Source organism: Pseudorca crassidens, chromosome 14 (genome assembly GCF_039906515.1).
Source record: "Pseudorca crassidens isolate mPseCra1 chromosome 14, mPseCra1.hap1, whole genome shotgun sequence".
Lineage (NCBI taxonomy): Eukaryota > Metazoa > Chordata > Mammalia > Artiodactyla > Delphinidae > Pseudorca > Pseudorca crassidens.
In genome coordinates, this window is record NC_090309.1 from 9,811,051 (window position 1) to 9,827,799 (window position 16,749).

The following is a 16,749-nucleotide window of genomic DNA, read 5'->3' on the forward strand; positions in this document are numbered from 1 at the left end:
AACTATGAAGAAGAACCTACACACCAAAATAGATGAATAGAGATGTGCTAGTGGAAGAAAAAGAAGGGAATGTTAGCCCTGGGAGCAGGAAAATCTTCAAAGAAGAAGCAACATTTAAACTGTTCTTTTTTTTTTTTTTAACATCTTTATTGGAGTATAATTGCTTTACAATGCTGTGTTAGTTTCTGCTTTATAACAAAGTGAGTCAGTTACACATACACATATGTTCCCATATCTCTTCCTTCTTGCGTCTCCCTCCCTCCCACCCCCCCATCCCACCCCTCTAGGTGGTCACAAAGCACCGAGCTGATCTCCCTGTGCTATGCGGCTGCTTCCCGCTAGCTATCTATTTTACGTTTGGTAGTGTATATATGTCCATGCCACTCTCTCGCTTTGTCACGGCTTACCCTTCCCCCTCCCTGTATCCTCAAGTCCATTCTCTAGTAGGTCTGTGTCTTTATTCCCGTCTTGCCCCTAGGTTCTTCATGACCTTTTTTTTTTTTTTCTTTTTTTCTTAGATTCCATATATATGTGTTAGCATACGTGTCAATATTTGTTCTTACAGGGCTAATGGCTATTTTGAAGGCAGGGAGGAGGGGAAAGGTATTCCACAAAGGGGGCACAGCACATGCAAAGATGGACAAGTGCAGGACGTGTCTGGGGAATTATGGGGAGGTCACACTGGCCAAAGCAGAAGGAGCAGGAAGCCGCAGAGGAGTCCAAGGGGAAGGTGGGCTGGGGCCAGCCGTTGAGAGCTCTGCCGGCCGACGAGTGGCTGCAGGGGGTGCCTTTGAGGTCCAGGCTGGCTGCAGGAGGGCTAATCTGTCAGTGGGCCCGTCTCACCTCAGTCAAACACACTCTGCTTGTAAGGCATCTGAGGAGAGAAACAGGCCCCTGCTAAGTTTCACTTACCTAGAAATCCAAGATTTCTAGGTTGTGATAAGAAGTCACTGGATCAAAGCAAACAGAGGTAGTGTCTAATGAATCATCAGCATGAGGATAATATAGAGCGAAAGGAAAGTAAAAGTGCAACGAAGGATTGTCAATATTTGCTTGGCTTAAGCAGGAAGCCAGCCTGGGCTGGACCAGGGACCTGCTAGGGGGCTTTCCCAGAGACAGAAAAATTCCCTCGCTCAGGTGGCTTTCAGATGAAGCTTCCTGTTACACGACTGGGGCGTGAGACATCAGTCTGGGGAATAACAAGCCGCCCCTCCAGGGACCAGGACCACTGTGTCCCCTGTCTATCCCCCAGCCCCTCACATGGCCCCAGCATGCCACCATCTTCAGTGGCCCCCCCCCCAGCATTATTGCCTAATACCTGCTTCCCACCCCTACCCCCAACCCCGCACACGCAGAGGCTTCCTGCTTGCTGATAACCAGTTCAGGAAATTCCACTTGGAAGAAGTCCACAAGCAAAGGCTGAGGAGGGCCGTGGGGGATAATCCCTGAGCCTGCGGCAGAGTGAGGAGAACGAGGTGCTGTCTCGTTCCTCCATGGACCCGCACACCAGATCAGCGTCCTGTGTTCCAGCTGCCTGAGGAGGAGAAAGTAGGGGTTCCGTCATCAGCCTGGAAGTGGTGACGTTGTGATCCTCTGGTCAGCCAGCCTGTCCCTCTCAGGTCTGCATGAAGTAGACCACTCATTCAGCACCACTGCATTCAGCACCACTCAACTGGCTTTACAAGAAATGTTAGACTTCTTGAACTAGAAAAGAAAGACCACAACTAGAAATATGAAAATTATGAAAGGAAAAAGCTCTTTGGTAAAGGCAAATGTACAATAAAAGTAGTTAGATCAACCACTTATAAAGCTAGTAGGAAGGTTAAAAGACAAAAGTAGTAAAATCATCTATATCTACAATAAGTAGTTAAGGGATACACAACAAAAATGTAAAATACGTCAAAAATATTAAACATTTAAAAATAATGTTTATTTTAAATTTTTAAGTAATTTTTAAAATTTTAGGTGAGTAAAAATGCAGGCTTGGGGCTTCCCTGGTGGCGCAGTGGTTGAGAGTCCGCCTGCCGATGTGGGGGACGCGGGTTCGTGCCCCGGTCCGGGAGGATCCCACGTGCCGCGGAGTGGCTGGGCCCGTGAGCCATGGCCGCTGAGCCTGCGCGTCCGGACCCTGTGCCCCGCAACGGGAGAGACCACAACACTGAGAGGCCCGCGTACCGAAAAAAAAAAAAAAGAGGATGATGATAATGCCTCCTTCACAGGATACTGTGAACAATCAACCAGTGTAAAACATTGAGTATTGTGCCTCCCATATAGTAAGCATCTACCATCACCATTCTTTTTATTTACTTTAATTCTGTTTTTCTCTCTGGAGGACCACACCTCCCTTAGATATTTAATGGACATTGTCATGGTATCTGCATCTCTCTTGTGGTTTTCCCTGGCTCTAAGGTCCTTCAGGCCAACAAAAGCTGGCAGAGGCAATTAGAAGAAATTGCGTGTCTGGGAAGGGCATGATATAGTCATGAATTCTGCTTGGAATCCATGTCAGAGGCATCAGTCCTCTGGAAGGAAATAAGGGGGAAAAGCTTGTTTGTTTGCTTCCTGGGGAGGTGATGGAGCCAGGTGGGCTGAGGACCACCTGTGCCTAACTTCGAGGTTGGGAGCCAACAGGAGGAAAGAAATGGGAGTACAGCCCCTGTTGTGCTGCTGACACCATGCCAGTCCCTTTCCACAGTGCTCTCATTACATCCTCGCAATCATCTCCTTTTCTGGAGGAGAGCAAAGGTCACTGGAAGAGGAGGAGCCACTACAGAACTTAGTTCTGTCTGGCTCCAAATGAAGTTTTGATTCCTGCCCAGTGGCTGGAACCAGGCCATCTCACTCTGAAGCTTGACCTGGGGACATTCAAAGCATGGCCCCTTATGATCTAATCTCCTGTATTGAATAGAAAGACAAACCAGAAGGCGATCTTCTGGAAAACAGTAAGTCAGGCCATTTCTATAAGGTTTCCTGGGTGTGTTTGTTCACTCCAGAATTGCATAATTTTCAGACAGCTATTTTAAGAATAAAAACTCCATTTGCTTTATGTCCTTATCTCTAGGAATTTCCAGATTCGATCTTGATCAAGTTCTGATGAAATATAAACAAAGACTAGGTGGAAGCTCAGTGGGGAAGTAGAGTAGTTACTTTATCCTAAATGAAAAAATGCACATCTGTATTTTGTGCAATTTCTGTGTTATGATTTCCCTCAGGTAACCCTATTTTTACTTCACACCTACTTTGAAGCAGGATTTGTTGCTTTTTTGGGGGGAGGGCCACACCACGTGGCATGTGGGATCTTAGTTCCCCAACCCGGGATCGAACCCGCACCCCCTGCATTGGAAGTGTGGAGTTTTAACCACTGGACTACCTGCATTGGAAGTGTGGAGTTGTAACCACTGGACTACCAGGGAAGTCCAGGATTTGTCACTTTTTGAGATTTTTCCAGGAGAAAATCTACCCCCAAAGCATTGGTGAGAGATGCCAATTTAATTGAAGATGCCAGAGCATATCAAGGAGTGAATGAACTGAATGATAATAAAACTACTACTCAGGGCTTCCCTGGTGGCGCAGTGGTTGAGAGTCCGCCTGCCGATGCAGGGGACACGGGTTCGTGCCCCGGTCCGGGAAGATCCCACATGCCGCTGAGCGGCTGGGCCCATGAGCCATGGCCACTGAGCCTGCGCGTCCGGAGCCTGTGCTCCGCAATGGGAGAGGCCACAACAGTGAGAGGCCCGCGTACCACACACACACACAAAAAAAATACTCAAAATTTGTGGGCTATAGCTAAAGCTGTATATAGAGGGAAAGTCATAACTTTATATTACATTCACCTGGAAGCAAGAAAGTTTAAAACTAAATGTGGGACTTGCCTGGTGGCACAGTCGTTAGGAATCTGCCTGCCAGTGCAGGGGACATGTGTTCGATTCCTGGTCTGGGAAGATCCCACATGCCACGGAGCAGCTAAGCCCATGCACCTCAACTACTGAGCCTGTGCTCTAGAGCTGGTGCGCCACAACTACTGAGCCCGCATGCTGCAACTACTGAAGCCTGCACACCTGGAGCCCATGCTTCACAACAAGAGAAGCCACCGCAATGAGAAACCTGCGCACCGCAATGAAGAGTAGCCCCCACTCGCCACAACTAGAGAAAGCCCACGCAGCAACGAAGACCCAACGCAGCCAAAAATTTTTTTTTAATTTAAAAAAAAAAACTAAATGAGCTAAACATTCAATTCAAAAATTTGGAAAAGAGCGTCAAAGTGTACCAAAGAGAAGGTTAATAAAAATAGAAAGCTGATTCTTAAGAATAACTATAATATCTTTGGCAAAACTATCAAGAAAAACAGAAGATGCAAATAAAGAAAGAAAAGGGGAAATAGCAAGACATACAATAGATATGTGAAAAACAATAAAAGACTAATATGAATAACTTTACATTAATAAGCTAGATAAAATGAGTATAATTTTAGAAAAAAATATAAAAATTGAAAAAGTGACACAAGAAGAAATAGAGAACCAGAATAGGACAGTGTCTTTTTTTTTTTTTTTTGCGGTACATGGGACTCTCACTGCTGTGGCCTCTCCCGTTGCGGAGCACAGGCTCCGGATGCACAGGACATGCAGGCTCCGGACATGCAGGCTCAGCGGCCATGGCTCGTGGGCCCAGCCGCTCCGCGGCATATGGGATCTTCCCGGACCGGGGCACGAACCCGCATCCCCCACATCGGCAGGCCGACTCTCAACCACTGCGCCACCAGGGAAGCCCAGGACAGTGTCTTTTTAAAACAGAAATACTAAACAAAGATGCCCTTTTCAAAAAAGGCCCAGTTGATTTTACTGTTGAGTGCTTCTAAAATTTCAAGAAACAGTAAAATCTTCTTATAAAAGTAGTTCTAGAAAACAGAAAAATAGCCAAGCCTCCCCAGTTAGTTTTATGAGGCTAATGTTGATTCCAAAACTAAATAGGATGAGATAAGAAAATTATGTGATTATTTCACTTAAAAATGTAAATGTAGGGACTTCCTTGGTGATCCAGTGGTAGAGAATCCGCCTTCCAATGCAGGGGACATGTGTTCCATCCCTGGTCAAGGAACTAAGATCCCACATGCTGTGGGGCAACTAAGCCCACGCGCCACAACTACTGAGCTTGCGCGCCTCAACTAGAGAGCCTGTGTGCCACAAACTACGGAGCCCACGTGCCCTGGACCCTGTGTGCCACAACTAGAGAAGAGAAAACCTGCATGCCACAACTAGAGAGAAGCCACCACGCCACAGCAAAGAGCCCGTGCGTCGCAAGTAAGACCTGATGCAGCCAAAATAAATAAATAAATAAATAAACAATAAATCTTTTAAAAAAGTAAATGTAAAAATAAAAAATTATCTAACTGAATTCAATAGTGCATGTTTTAAAAGATTCATGATAATCCAGTAGGTTTGTCCCAGAAATACAAAGATGTCAGAAAATCTACTCATGTAATTCACCACATTACGCAGCTGAAATAGGAGATACGATTATCTCAATGTAGAAAAAATCATTTAATAAAGTTCAACACAATTTACAATTAAAAATTCTGAGCAAACTAGGACTAAAAAAGGAACTTCCTAAACTTGGTAAAGATTATAATATTAAAATTTATAGTATATAATATACTTAATAGAGAAATTTTACATGGATTTTCTCGAGGCTCAGGAACAACTTTGATCGAAAGCATTTAGAGGGCTTCCCTGGTGGCGCAGTGGTTAAGAATCTGCCTGCCAATGCAGGGGACACGGGTTCGAGCCCTGGTCTGGGAAGATCCCACATGCCGCGGAGCTACTAAGCCTGTCAGCCACAACTACTGAGCCTGCGCGTCTGGAGCCTGTGCTCCACAACGGGAGAGGCCATGACAGTGAGAGGCCCGCGCACCGCGATGAAGAGTGGCCCCCCGCTCGCCGCAACTGGAGAAAGCCCTTGCACAGAAACGAAGACCCAACACTGCCAAAAATAAATAAATAAATTTAAGAAAAAAGCATTCAGAAGAGAAAAATAAATAAAATTGTTAAGAATTACAAGAGCAGAGAATCAGCTATCATAATTTGTAAATGATATGACACCTCCCTAGAAAAACAAAATCAACAAACTTTTAGAACAATTACGAATCTTTACCAACTAGTAAGGATCTTGCTGGATTCAAGATCAACCTGTGGTGGCAATTGCCAACTAAAAGTTTTAATAAAATATAAGATACAGGTTTTAATATTGACAAAACCATAAAGGATCAGGGAATTAACCAAGAGATCTGTATAGAAAATACTTTAATAAAAGATATAATAAGTTGATCTAAAAAACCCTGAATGGGAAGTTTAATATTATAAAAATATTGATTCTCAGAAATTAATCCATAAATTCAGTACAATCCAATACAACTTCCAGTTGAATTTTTTTTAATTGAGAAATTTACTACACTGGATTAAATAGTGTCCCATCAAAATACATGTCGCCTGGAACCCCAGAATGTGACCTTATTAGGAAAAAAGTTCTTTGCAGAGATAATTAGTAAAGCTGAGGTCATACTGGATGAGCACAGGCCCTAAATCCAATCACTGGTGTCTCTATGAGGGCCATGTGAAGATGGCGGCAGAGAGTGAAGTGATGCAGCTACAAGCCAGGGAATGCGGACTAGCGACAGCCACAGAAGCTGGAGGAGGCAAAGAAAGGGTCTTCCTTGTAGCCTTTGGTTCCAAGCGTGGCCTTGCTGACACCTTGATTTCAGACTCCCGGCCTCCAGGAGAGAAGAAATCTATGGGAGAAGAAATTGCTGTTGGTTTAAGCCGCCAGGTTTGTGGCGCTTTATGACAGCAGCCCTAGGAGATGGATGCACTAACGCTGAAAGGTATCTAGAAGACTAAAGCTCCACAAGCAGTTAAAATGTCCTACCAGAGAGTAAGATACACAACTAAAAAGTTCGGTGCTGGAGTAAGTACAGTCGAACAGAACATGAAACAGAATAGAATCGAAATATTAGAGACAGACCTATGCATAAAGGAGGATTTAGTATATAAAAAGGGGAAAGAAATGATTGTCTAGTATTTGATGTTAAAAAACTGACTCAGGGGCTTCCCTGGTGGCGCAGTGGTTGAGGGTCCGCCTGCGATGCAGGGGACACGGGTTCGTGCCCCGGTCCGGGAAGATCCCACATGCTGCGGAGCGGCTGGGCCCGTGAGACATGGCGGCTGAGCCTGCGCGTCCGGAGCCTGTGCTCCGCAGCGGGAGGGGCCGGAGCGGTGAGAGGCTGGAGCGGTGAGAGGCCCGCGTACGGCAAAAAAAAAAAAAAAAAAAATTGACTCAGGGGACTTCCCTGGTGGTCCAGTGGATAAGACTGCACTCCCAATGCAGGGGGCATGGGTTCAATCCCCGGTTGGGGAACTAGGATCCTGCATGCCGCAGGGCGTGGCAAATAAATAACTGTGGCTATGTAAATCAACCATACTTCAATTAAGAAAAAAATGTTTTTAATTGACTCAGTATAGGAAAAAAATAAAACTGAATCCCTACCTAAAGCCATATTAAAAAGTTGTATTCCTGATGAAATAAAGACCTAAAACCATACAACTAATAGAAGGAGATGTAAGAGAATATCTTTTGTCACCTAGGTATGGAAGGACTTAAAATATCAAAAGCAGAAATTATAAGGGAAAAAACTAATTTCTGGTCACGTCAGATTTAAAGATTTCTGTTCAACAAAGGGCTCTGTGGACAAATTTTAAAGATTGGTGCAAACTGGGGAAAGAGATTTGCAACTTCTAGGGCCTACTATCTAGAACGTTAGTCTAGAATAGCACTGTCCAGTAGAACTCTGCAATGAAGTAAGTGTTCTATACCTGCGCTGTCCACTGGGGCAGCCACTAGCCACATGTGCCTGTTGAGCGCTTGAATTGTGGCTAGAGTGAACCAGGAACTGAATTTTTAAATTTTCTTGAGTTTTAATTAATTTAAACTTAAATAGTCACATCTGCCTAGTGATGACCCTATTGGATGGTACAGGTCTAGAGGTATACAAGCAACTCCTACACATCATCAAGAAGAAGATAGGAACGGCAACCGAAAAATAGGCAAAGGTTATATCCAGTTATCCAAGAGTAAACCCCCGAGGCTAGTAAACATAAGAAGGGGTGCTTCCCTGGTGGCGCAGTGGTTGAGGGTCCGCCTGCCGATGCGGGGGACGCGGGTTCGTGCCCCGGTCCAGGAGGGTCCCGCGTGCCGCGGAGCGGCTGCGCCCGTGGGCCATGGCCGCTGAGCCTGCGCGTCCGGAGCCTGTTGCTCCGCGGCGGGAGAGGCCACGGTGGAGAGAGGCCCGCGTACCGCAAAAAAACAAAAAAACAACAAAAAAAGAAGGGGTGCTTAGACTCATTAGTAATCAGAAAAAGGCAAATCAAAACAGCAATGAGGAAATTAGACCTACAAACTGGCAAAAATTAGCTGGATAATGCAGTCTTTGTTGGAGATTTGGGGGGTAGGAACTCGCAGGCACTGCTGGGGGCGTGTGGGGAGGGCATGTAGACAGACACCACCATTCAGGAGTCCATCTGGCAGTACTTGGTCAAAGTAAATATTGATATATATGTACCGTATGATCCAGCAGTTCTGCTCCTGAGTAACTATTCCAGAGATATTCCCAACCTGGTCCTTAGAGAGATACGTAAGAATGTTCACTGTAGCCAGGGCCAGCTCCATGGGTGTGCTCTGTGTCGCCATCTTGAAATTCTCAATGATTTTTGATCAAGGGGCCTTGCATTTCATTTTGCACTGGGTCCTGCCAACGATGTTGCTAGTCCTGACTGTAGCGTTATTTGTGGTGGTTAGAAGTTACCAATCTGGAAGAGTGAAGGATAAAATGTGGTGGGGTAGGGACTTCCCTGGTGGTCCAGTGGTTAAGAATCCGCCTTCCAATGCAGGGGACACGGGTTCGATCCCTGGTGAGGGAACTAAGATCCCACATGCTATGGGGCAACTAAGCCTGCATGCTCTAGCCCACACACCACAACTAGAGAGAAGCCCGCGGGCTCTTCGCGCTGCACTGAAGAGCCCGCACTGCAACAAAAGATCCTGTATGCCGCAATGAAGATCCCGCGTGCTGCAACTAAGACCTGATACAGCCAAATAAATAAATAAATACTTTAAAAAAATGTGGTGGGATATGGGGCTTCCCTGGTGGCGAAGTGGTTGAGAATCTGCCTGCCAATGCAGGGGACGCGGGTACGAGCCCTGGTCCGGGAAGATCCCATGTGCCGCGGAGCAACTAAGCCCGTGCGCCACAATTACTGAACCTGCGCTCTAGAGCCCGCGAGCCACAAATGCTGAGCCTGCGTGCCACAACTACTGAAGCCTGCGCGCCTAGAGCCTGTGCTCCACAACAAGAGAAGCCACCGCAATGAGAAGCCCGTGCACCGCAATGAAGAGTAGACCCCGCTCGCCGCAACTAGAGAAAACCCACGTGCAACAATGAAGACCCAACGCAGCCAAAAAATAAATTAAATTAAAAATAAAAAGAAATAGGTTTCTTATTATTCTCTTATCTAATGTAACCTTTAACCCAAGAGAGTAATTTCAGTGTGTTTGCAATGTATGTTTGTTATAGGAAATGGCACTGGTTAATGTGTTATAGGTAATTGTGTTTTTATTTCAGAGTTAAAGTATGTTTGTTATAGTTCATAAGACAGGTTTCCACCACTGTTTGGAAGTAGAGCGTTCCTGTGAAATCTTTCATAAGCCAAAAAGGTGTAGAGTGAAGAAGGCTTAGGACTCATCATGCCAACGGATACTTAAAATAAATCGAGATAAAACACAGGTGCTCACAGACACAGTCCAGAGCTATGCCAGCTTGATGCTGCAATGCTGAGTGTGGTTCCCAGGCAAGGAGCTTGGCAGAGCCTCTCTCAGTGCTCAGGGTGCCCCCCGCCCCTCTCTGTAACGGCTGCTGCAGAACAAAAGCTGAACGCTAGTTTCGATTTTCATCTTTTTTCCAAAAGCAAAAATCCTGTTAGGATTTCTCTTGGTTAATGAAAACAGGCACTAACGTAGGTCTTCAGTAAAAGCCAGTTGGTGGAAAGCGAACTTTCAAAAAGTGAGGGATACATCAATGCTTCTGATATAATTAACCCAACCAATATAAAAACTGTGTGGAATCTCCAGGAATAGGAAAAGCGTTTCTTCTTTGCAGAGGTTTACGCCAATTTTTAAAACAAATAATTTGACCCACAATGCAAAATCTCTTTCATGACACTGTGAACATACAGTTCAAGGAGAAGGCAATACAAATGGCTTCTTTTTTCCATTGTTAATACTTTTATTTAAATGGTCAATTATCTTTTTTATTGTGGTAAAATACACATATCATAAATTTTACCGTTTTAACTATTTTTAAGTGTACAGTTGGTAGCATTAAGTACATTCACATTGTTGTGCAACCGTCAATGCTATCCATCTCCAGAACTTTTCCATCATCCCTAATTGAACAATAACATCCCATTAAACAGTAACTCCCCATTCCCACCTCCTCACAGCCCCCATCATTCTATTTTCTATCTCAATGAATTTGCCTGCCTACATATTTCATATAAGTGGGATTATATAATATTCGTCCTTTTGTGTCTGGCTTATTTCATTTAGCATAATGTCCTCAAAGTTCATCCCTGTTGTAGCATGTATCAGAATTTCTTTCCTTTTTAAGGTTGGATAATATTTCATTGTATGTATAGGCCACAATTTGTTACCATTCATCTGCCCATGGACACTTGGGTTGTTTCCACCTTTTGGCTATTGTGAATACTGCTAAGAACATTGGTACACAAATATCTGTTCAAGTCCCTGCTTTCAGTTCTTTTGGAAGTGGAATTGCTGGATCATAGAGTAATCACAAATGGCTTTAACATATGAAACAATACTCAACTCAAGAGAAAGGAGAATTAAAACTGAAGGAAGTAGCTTTCATGCATAAGACTGACAGAGGTCAGAAAGGTTGTTAACAGCCGTGCTGATGAAGGTGTGCTGGGAAGGGGCGGGGTGGAGCTCACTTTTTCATTGTGTTCCCTTTTTGTTCCTTTTGGCTTATTTTTCTTTGTGCACAGTTATGCCTATTCCCGCACTCCATGGTGTTGACCTCAGCTGCCCGGCCAGAGTAAGAGGCGGGAGCCATTTGGTCCCAGGCCACCTCCCCGGATTCCTGGGCGCCCCACTGATGTGGGGGAAGGACTCCCACCAACCTGGCCTTGGTCCCTGCGGTGTCCTGGAGGCTGGAGGGAGCGCTTCCAGCTGGCACCTGCAGCCGACATTGCAGACCTCCCCGGCGTCCTGCGCTGACTGCCCTGGGTGGGGAGGTCACAGTAGCCTGGGGCACAGGGAGCAGGTCCCTGTCCCCACTCCCAGTGTGGAGGGGCCCTGGGTTACCCCGTCCTCCTCTTCAAAGGCTGCTTGGGACTGGGAGGCCACCAGGGACCCCCCTCACAACTTCAACAGCACCCCCTGCCGGCAGGTCACCCTGTTTCTCCAGCAGCTCTGGGGATGGCCTGGACAGTGCATCAATCAAGAGTTGTTTTGTTTTGTTTTTCTTTTGGCCATGCCATGTGGGATGTGGGATCTTAGTTCCCCGACCAGGGATCAAACCCATGCCCCCTGCAGTGGAAACGCAGAGTCTTAACCGCTGGACCACCAGGGAAGTCCCCAAATAACTCTGTTTCAAAGCCCCGATGACACCACCATCTTGTCAAAGCTTTCCTCTTCTTTAATGGTTAATTTTTCTAACTCTGATGGACCCTCATTTATCAGTGGCTTTGTGTTGGCTCAGGCAGTTCCCCCATAGCATTCTCACCCACTTGGTGACTTTCCAGCATCTTTTGCAGGATTTCCATTTCCATTTTGCAGTCATTTGCATTATTATTTTACAGCATTTCCTATCCAGTCATCAGCAAGAGACTGGCCATTAAAGCAGCCTGGGTAGGGGGTCTGCACAGAGCCACCCATGGGGTTCTCAGGAGGGGGTGATAGAGTGGTCAGATCATCGCTGAACGGCTTGGGCTTTGATGGCTGTTGCTGCCCTACGCATCTTCATGACAGCAAGACTGCAGAGGTGAGCACCAGGCTAGGACACTGACCGTCCCTCTCCCTGCAGGAACCAGCACTTACCACGTTCCATTAATAGCCCTGTTCTCAACCCTGGCTGCACATTAGAATGAACTGGGGAAATTTCAAACGATTCCCATGCCAGGGCCCCCGCTAAGACATTCGAACATAATCTGTCCGGAGTTGGGCCCAGGCCGAGGTATTTTTTAAAAGTGTTCCAGCTGGTTCTAAAGTACAGCCAAGGTTGAGAATCGAGTGACTGAGTGAGCAGGAGCTGGAGGACTACGTGGCAGAGATGGACATTTTGGCCAGCGGTGACCATAGGCACACTGTTACCCTCTACCTGGGAGGCTGTGTTAGTCTGCTAGGGTTGCCATAACAAATACCACAAGCTGAGGGGCTTAAATAAGAGACATTTATTTCCCCACAATTCTGGAAGCTGGAAGTCCAAGACAAAAGTGTCATCAGGGTTGGTTTTCTCTGAACCTCTCTCTTTGGCTTGTAGATGCCCATCTTCTCCTCAGTCTTCCCTCTGTGTGTGTCTGTGTCCTAATTGCCTCTTCTTATAAGGACCCAGTCATACTGGATTAGGGCCCATTCGTATGACCTTGTTTCACCGTAATGACCTCTTTAAAGGCCCTGTCTCCAATACAGTCACACTCTGAGGTACTGGGGGTTGGGACTTCAACATAAGAATTGGGCGGGGGACACACAGCATAGCCAAGAACAGAGTAAACCTGGAAGGGTCTGGGGCAGGCAAGGAGGAAGTTGTGCCCAGCCAGGGCAGCTCAGTGCATCTCCCACACCTTACCAGGATGGGGGCTGTTTGTGGACTCAGAAAGCAGGTACTCAAACCGAGAGCCATTAGCATCCAGGTGTGTGCCCAGGGCTGTGTGTGATGGGGCAGGCTCAGCTGGCTTCCCCCCCGAGGGCTCCGGGAGGACAGGGCCTGGGAAGACTCTGTGTGGGCATGACCCACACAGGTGTGGAGGACCACTTCCAGGGGCTTCTGAGGAGGGTCTGTGCTTGTCTCTGGACCTTCTTGTTCCATTTCTTTCTTTTCTTTTCTTTGGCCACACCACACGGCATGCAGCAACGTAGTTGTTCCCGGACCAGGGATCGAACCTGCTCCCCCTATGGTGGAAGTGTGGAGTCTTAACCACTGGACCACCTGGGAAGTCCCCTCTTGTTCCTTTTCTACCTGCAGGGCCTGCTCCAGACCTCTGGCAGGTCCTTCCTGGTGGCAAGCCCTTCACTCAGTGTTCTGATACCACTGGCTGAGACTCAGGAACCAGAGAGAAGCCAAGTGGAGCTCCTTTGTTTGATGGGAAAGGGTCTCGAGTGCCCCAAGCAGGGATGGGGGGAGGTGGTCAGAGCCTTATGCCACTGGCTCTCAAAGTACAGCAGACCTTGGAATTTCTGGAGGGTGTTTGTAAAAATGCAGAGTTCCAGGCCTCACCACCGGGGTCTCCTCCATCTAAAGTGTGTTCCGGGAGGGTAAGGATTTTTTTCTGTTTAATTCGTGGCTGACTCCTCAGCCCCAAGACAGTGCCTGGCATAGAAAGCAATCAGGAATGATCTGCGGAATGATTTGGTGGGCCATGGCCTGGCCTGCAAATCTGCATTTTTAAAGCTTCTCAGGTGTTTCTGTTGTACGGGGGCCTCCACCTACACTTTGAGTAACTGAGCCCCAGATTCTGCCTCTAGGAGCTGAGATGCTCCCTTAGTAACTATCCAGCTGGTGTTGTAGAGAGCTGGAAAGGAGGGAGGTTTAGAGAGCCCAAGTCCACAGCAGAGCCTCTGAGTCTAGCCTGGCCAGCTACCAGCCGGCCTTCCTGTGTCCCAGCTCTGTATGGACCACAGCTGGACATGCAACTTGTCAAAAAGAGGAAGTGTGCAGTCTTAAGAAAGAACAGAGCTGGAGGCATCACACTTCCTGATTTCAAACTATATTACAAAGCTATAGTAATCAAAACAGTATGGTACTGGCACAAAGTACCATGGATTTAAAAAATGTGAGATCAGTATAGATATATAGTTATATATAATAGAATATATTCAGTCATGAGAAAGAAGGACATCCTACTGTTTGTGACAACATGCATGGACTTTGAGGCATTATGCTGAGTGAAATAAGTTAGAGGAAGACAAATACTGTATTATCTCACTTATATGCGTACTCTAAAAATGGTGAACTCAAAGAGACAGAGTAGAATAATGGTTGTCAGGGGCTGGCCGGGTGGGGGATGATGTTGATCAAAGAGTATAAACTTACAGTTATAAAATGAATGCTTTGAGGATTTAATGTACAGCATAGTGATTATAGTTACTAATACTGTATTATAAGGGACTTCCCTGGCAGTCAAGTGGTTAGGGCTCTGCACTTCCACTGTGGGGGGCACGGGTTCAGTCCCTGGTCAGGGAACTAGGATCCTGCATGCCGCATGGTGTGGACAAAAAAAAAAAACAACCAAAAAACTATTATATACTTGAAAGTTGCTAAGAGAGTAGGCCTTAAATGTTCTCACCACAAAAATAAAAGGTAATTAATGGACGTGATGCGGGTGTCAGGTAACACTACGGTGGTAATCATTTTGCAGTATATATCAAATCAACATGTTGTATACCTTAAACTTACACAATATTATATGTCACTTATATCTCAATAATGCTGAGGGAAAAGAAAACTTCCAAGTTGGGGAAAAAAATGAGCTAAGGAAAGTCAAGATGCAATCACAAATCGATTTTATTGTTCCTCATCACTTTCCATTAGTTTGCTCGGTACATTTACTGCTTTCTTGCCCTTGGATGCAACTTCGGGTAATTCCCATAGCTCTTCTGATCACTCTTAGATAATATACAAATTGTCCCATTATATTGGAAATTTAAAAAATGCAGTTTCAAGAAATAATAAAACTTTTCAATTTCGTTCAAAATTAAAACTTCCGGAAGCCTGAAGTGGAGCAAACTTCTTCATCTCTGTGTTTTGCTCCTCTGCTCTTTCTAAAACTAGAAATTCGACTTGGAAATTTAAAAATCCTCTATTAAACAGCTCTTGGGATGAAAGGGGAAAAGTTTTAATTGCAGAATTTCTAAAAAAGAATCATAATGAAAACACAAAATCAATAGAGGATAGTTAAACAAGTGATCACAGAAAATATGTAGCCTTAAATCCTTGAGCAGCAGCAACAAAAATAAAATCAAATAATGAAAACAAATAAATTGAGCTCCCATTCTAAAAATTAGAAAAGAGCAACAAAGTAGAAGAAGGAACAAGGAAGGAAATAAAGTTAAAAGCAAAAGGAATGAAGTAGATAACAGAAAAATAGTAGAAACTAATAAACCAAAAAGCTGGTTCTTTGTAAAAAGAAATCAACAAACTATATAAACCAGTAGTTAATCTAATAAAGGTAGGAAGCACAATAAGAAACAAAAAAGAAATAAAAATGAGGTGGGAACCAATGAAACAGAAAATTTGAAAAATCAAAAGAGACTACTTTGTACAACTCAGTACCAATCAAACAGAAAACCTAGATGAATTGCATTATTTTCTAGGAAAATACAAAACAAAACCCCCCAAAACAAAAAACACACGTGGGCAAACAGAACAGTACCGAGAGCCCAGAATCAAAGCCACACCTATATTGTCAATATTTGGCAAGGGAGCCAAGAACACTCAATGGGGAAGAGAGAGTCTCTTCAGTAAATGGTGTTGGGAAGACTGGATATACAGCATATGCAAAAAATGAAATCAGGTCCCTGTCTTACACCACTCACAAAAATTAACTCAAAATGGATTAAGGACTTAAACGTAAAACCTGAGCCCATAACATTTCTAGAAGAAACATAGAGAAAAAACCCCTTGACATCAGTCTTGGCAATGATTTTTTTTTTTTTTTTTTTTTTTTGCGGGGGGGATATGACATCAGAAGCCCAAGGAACAAAACCAGTAATCAACAAGTGGGACTGCATCAAACTAGAAAGTTTCTACACAGCTAAAGGAACAATTAACAAAATGAAAAGGCAACCTACTAAATGGGAGAAAACGTTGGTAAATTATATATCCGATGAGGGGTTAACATCCAAAATATACAAAGAACTCATACAACTCCATAGGAAAAAAAAAAGTCTGGTTAAAAAATGGGCAGAGAACTTGACCTCTTTTCAAAGAAGGCATGTACATAGACAGCAGATACATGAAAAGGTGCTCAACATCGTTAATCAGGGAAATGCACGTTAAAACCGCAGTGAGATAATCACCTCACACCTGTTAGAATGGCTATCATTAAAAAGACCACAAATAACGAACGCTGATAAGGATGTGGAGAAAAGGAAACCGTTGTGCATTGTTGGTGGGAATGTAATTCGGTGCAGCCACTATGGAAAACCGTATGGAGGTTCCTCAAAAAATTAAAAATAGAGCTTCCCTGTGATCCAGCCATCCCACTTCTGCATATATATCTGAAAGAGATGAAATCACTATCTCAAAGGGATATCTCCACTCCCGTGTTCGCTACAGCATTTTTCACAATAGCCGAGACATGGAAACAATCTAAGTGTCCATGGCCAGGTGAATGGATGAAGATGTGGTGCATATACACCATGGGACATTATTCAGTCATGAGAAAGAAGGAAATCCTGCCGTTTGCT

General features: G+C 44.9%; 1 protein-coding gene across 5 annotated transcripts in view; it reads left to right on the forward strand.

Moving 5' to 3' along the window:
• The window catches only part of NEURL3 (neuralized E3 ubiquitin protein ligase 3), a 95,955-nt gene that overhangs the window by 16,740 nt on the left and 62,466 nt on the right, over positions 1-16,749 (forward strand). Inside the window, exon 3 of one of the 5 annotated variants that reach the window (XM_067704305.1) lies at positions 9,229-9,495. The exons of the other annotated variants lie outside the window; for them this stretch is intronic. Within the exon in view, the coding sequence (XP_067560406.1) occupies positions 9,229-9,284 (56 nt within the window). The 3' untranslated portion in view covers positions 9,285-9,495. Of the gene's footprint in view, positions 1-9,228; positions 9,496-16,749 lie in introns of those variants that run through there. 5 annotated transcript variants of the gene reach the window in all.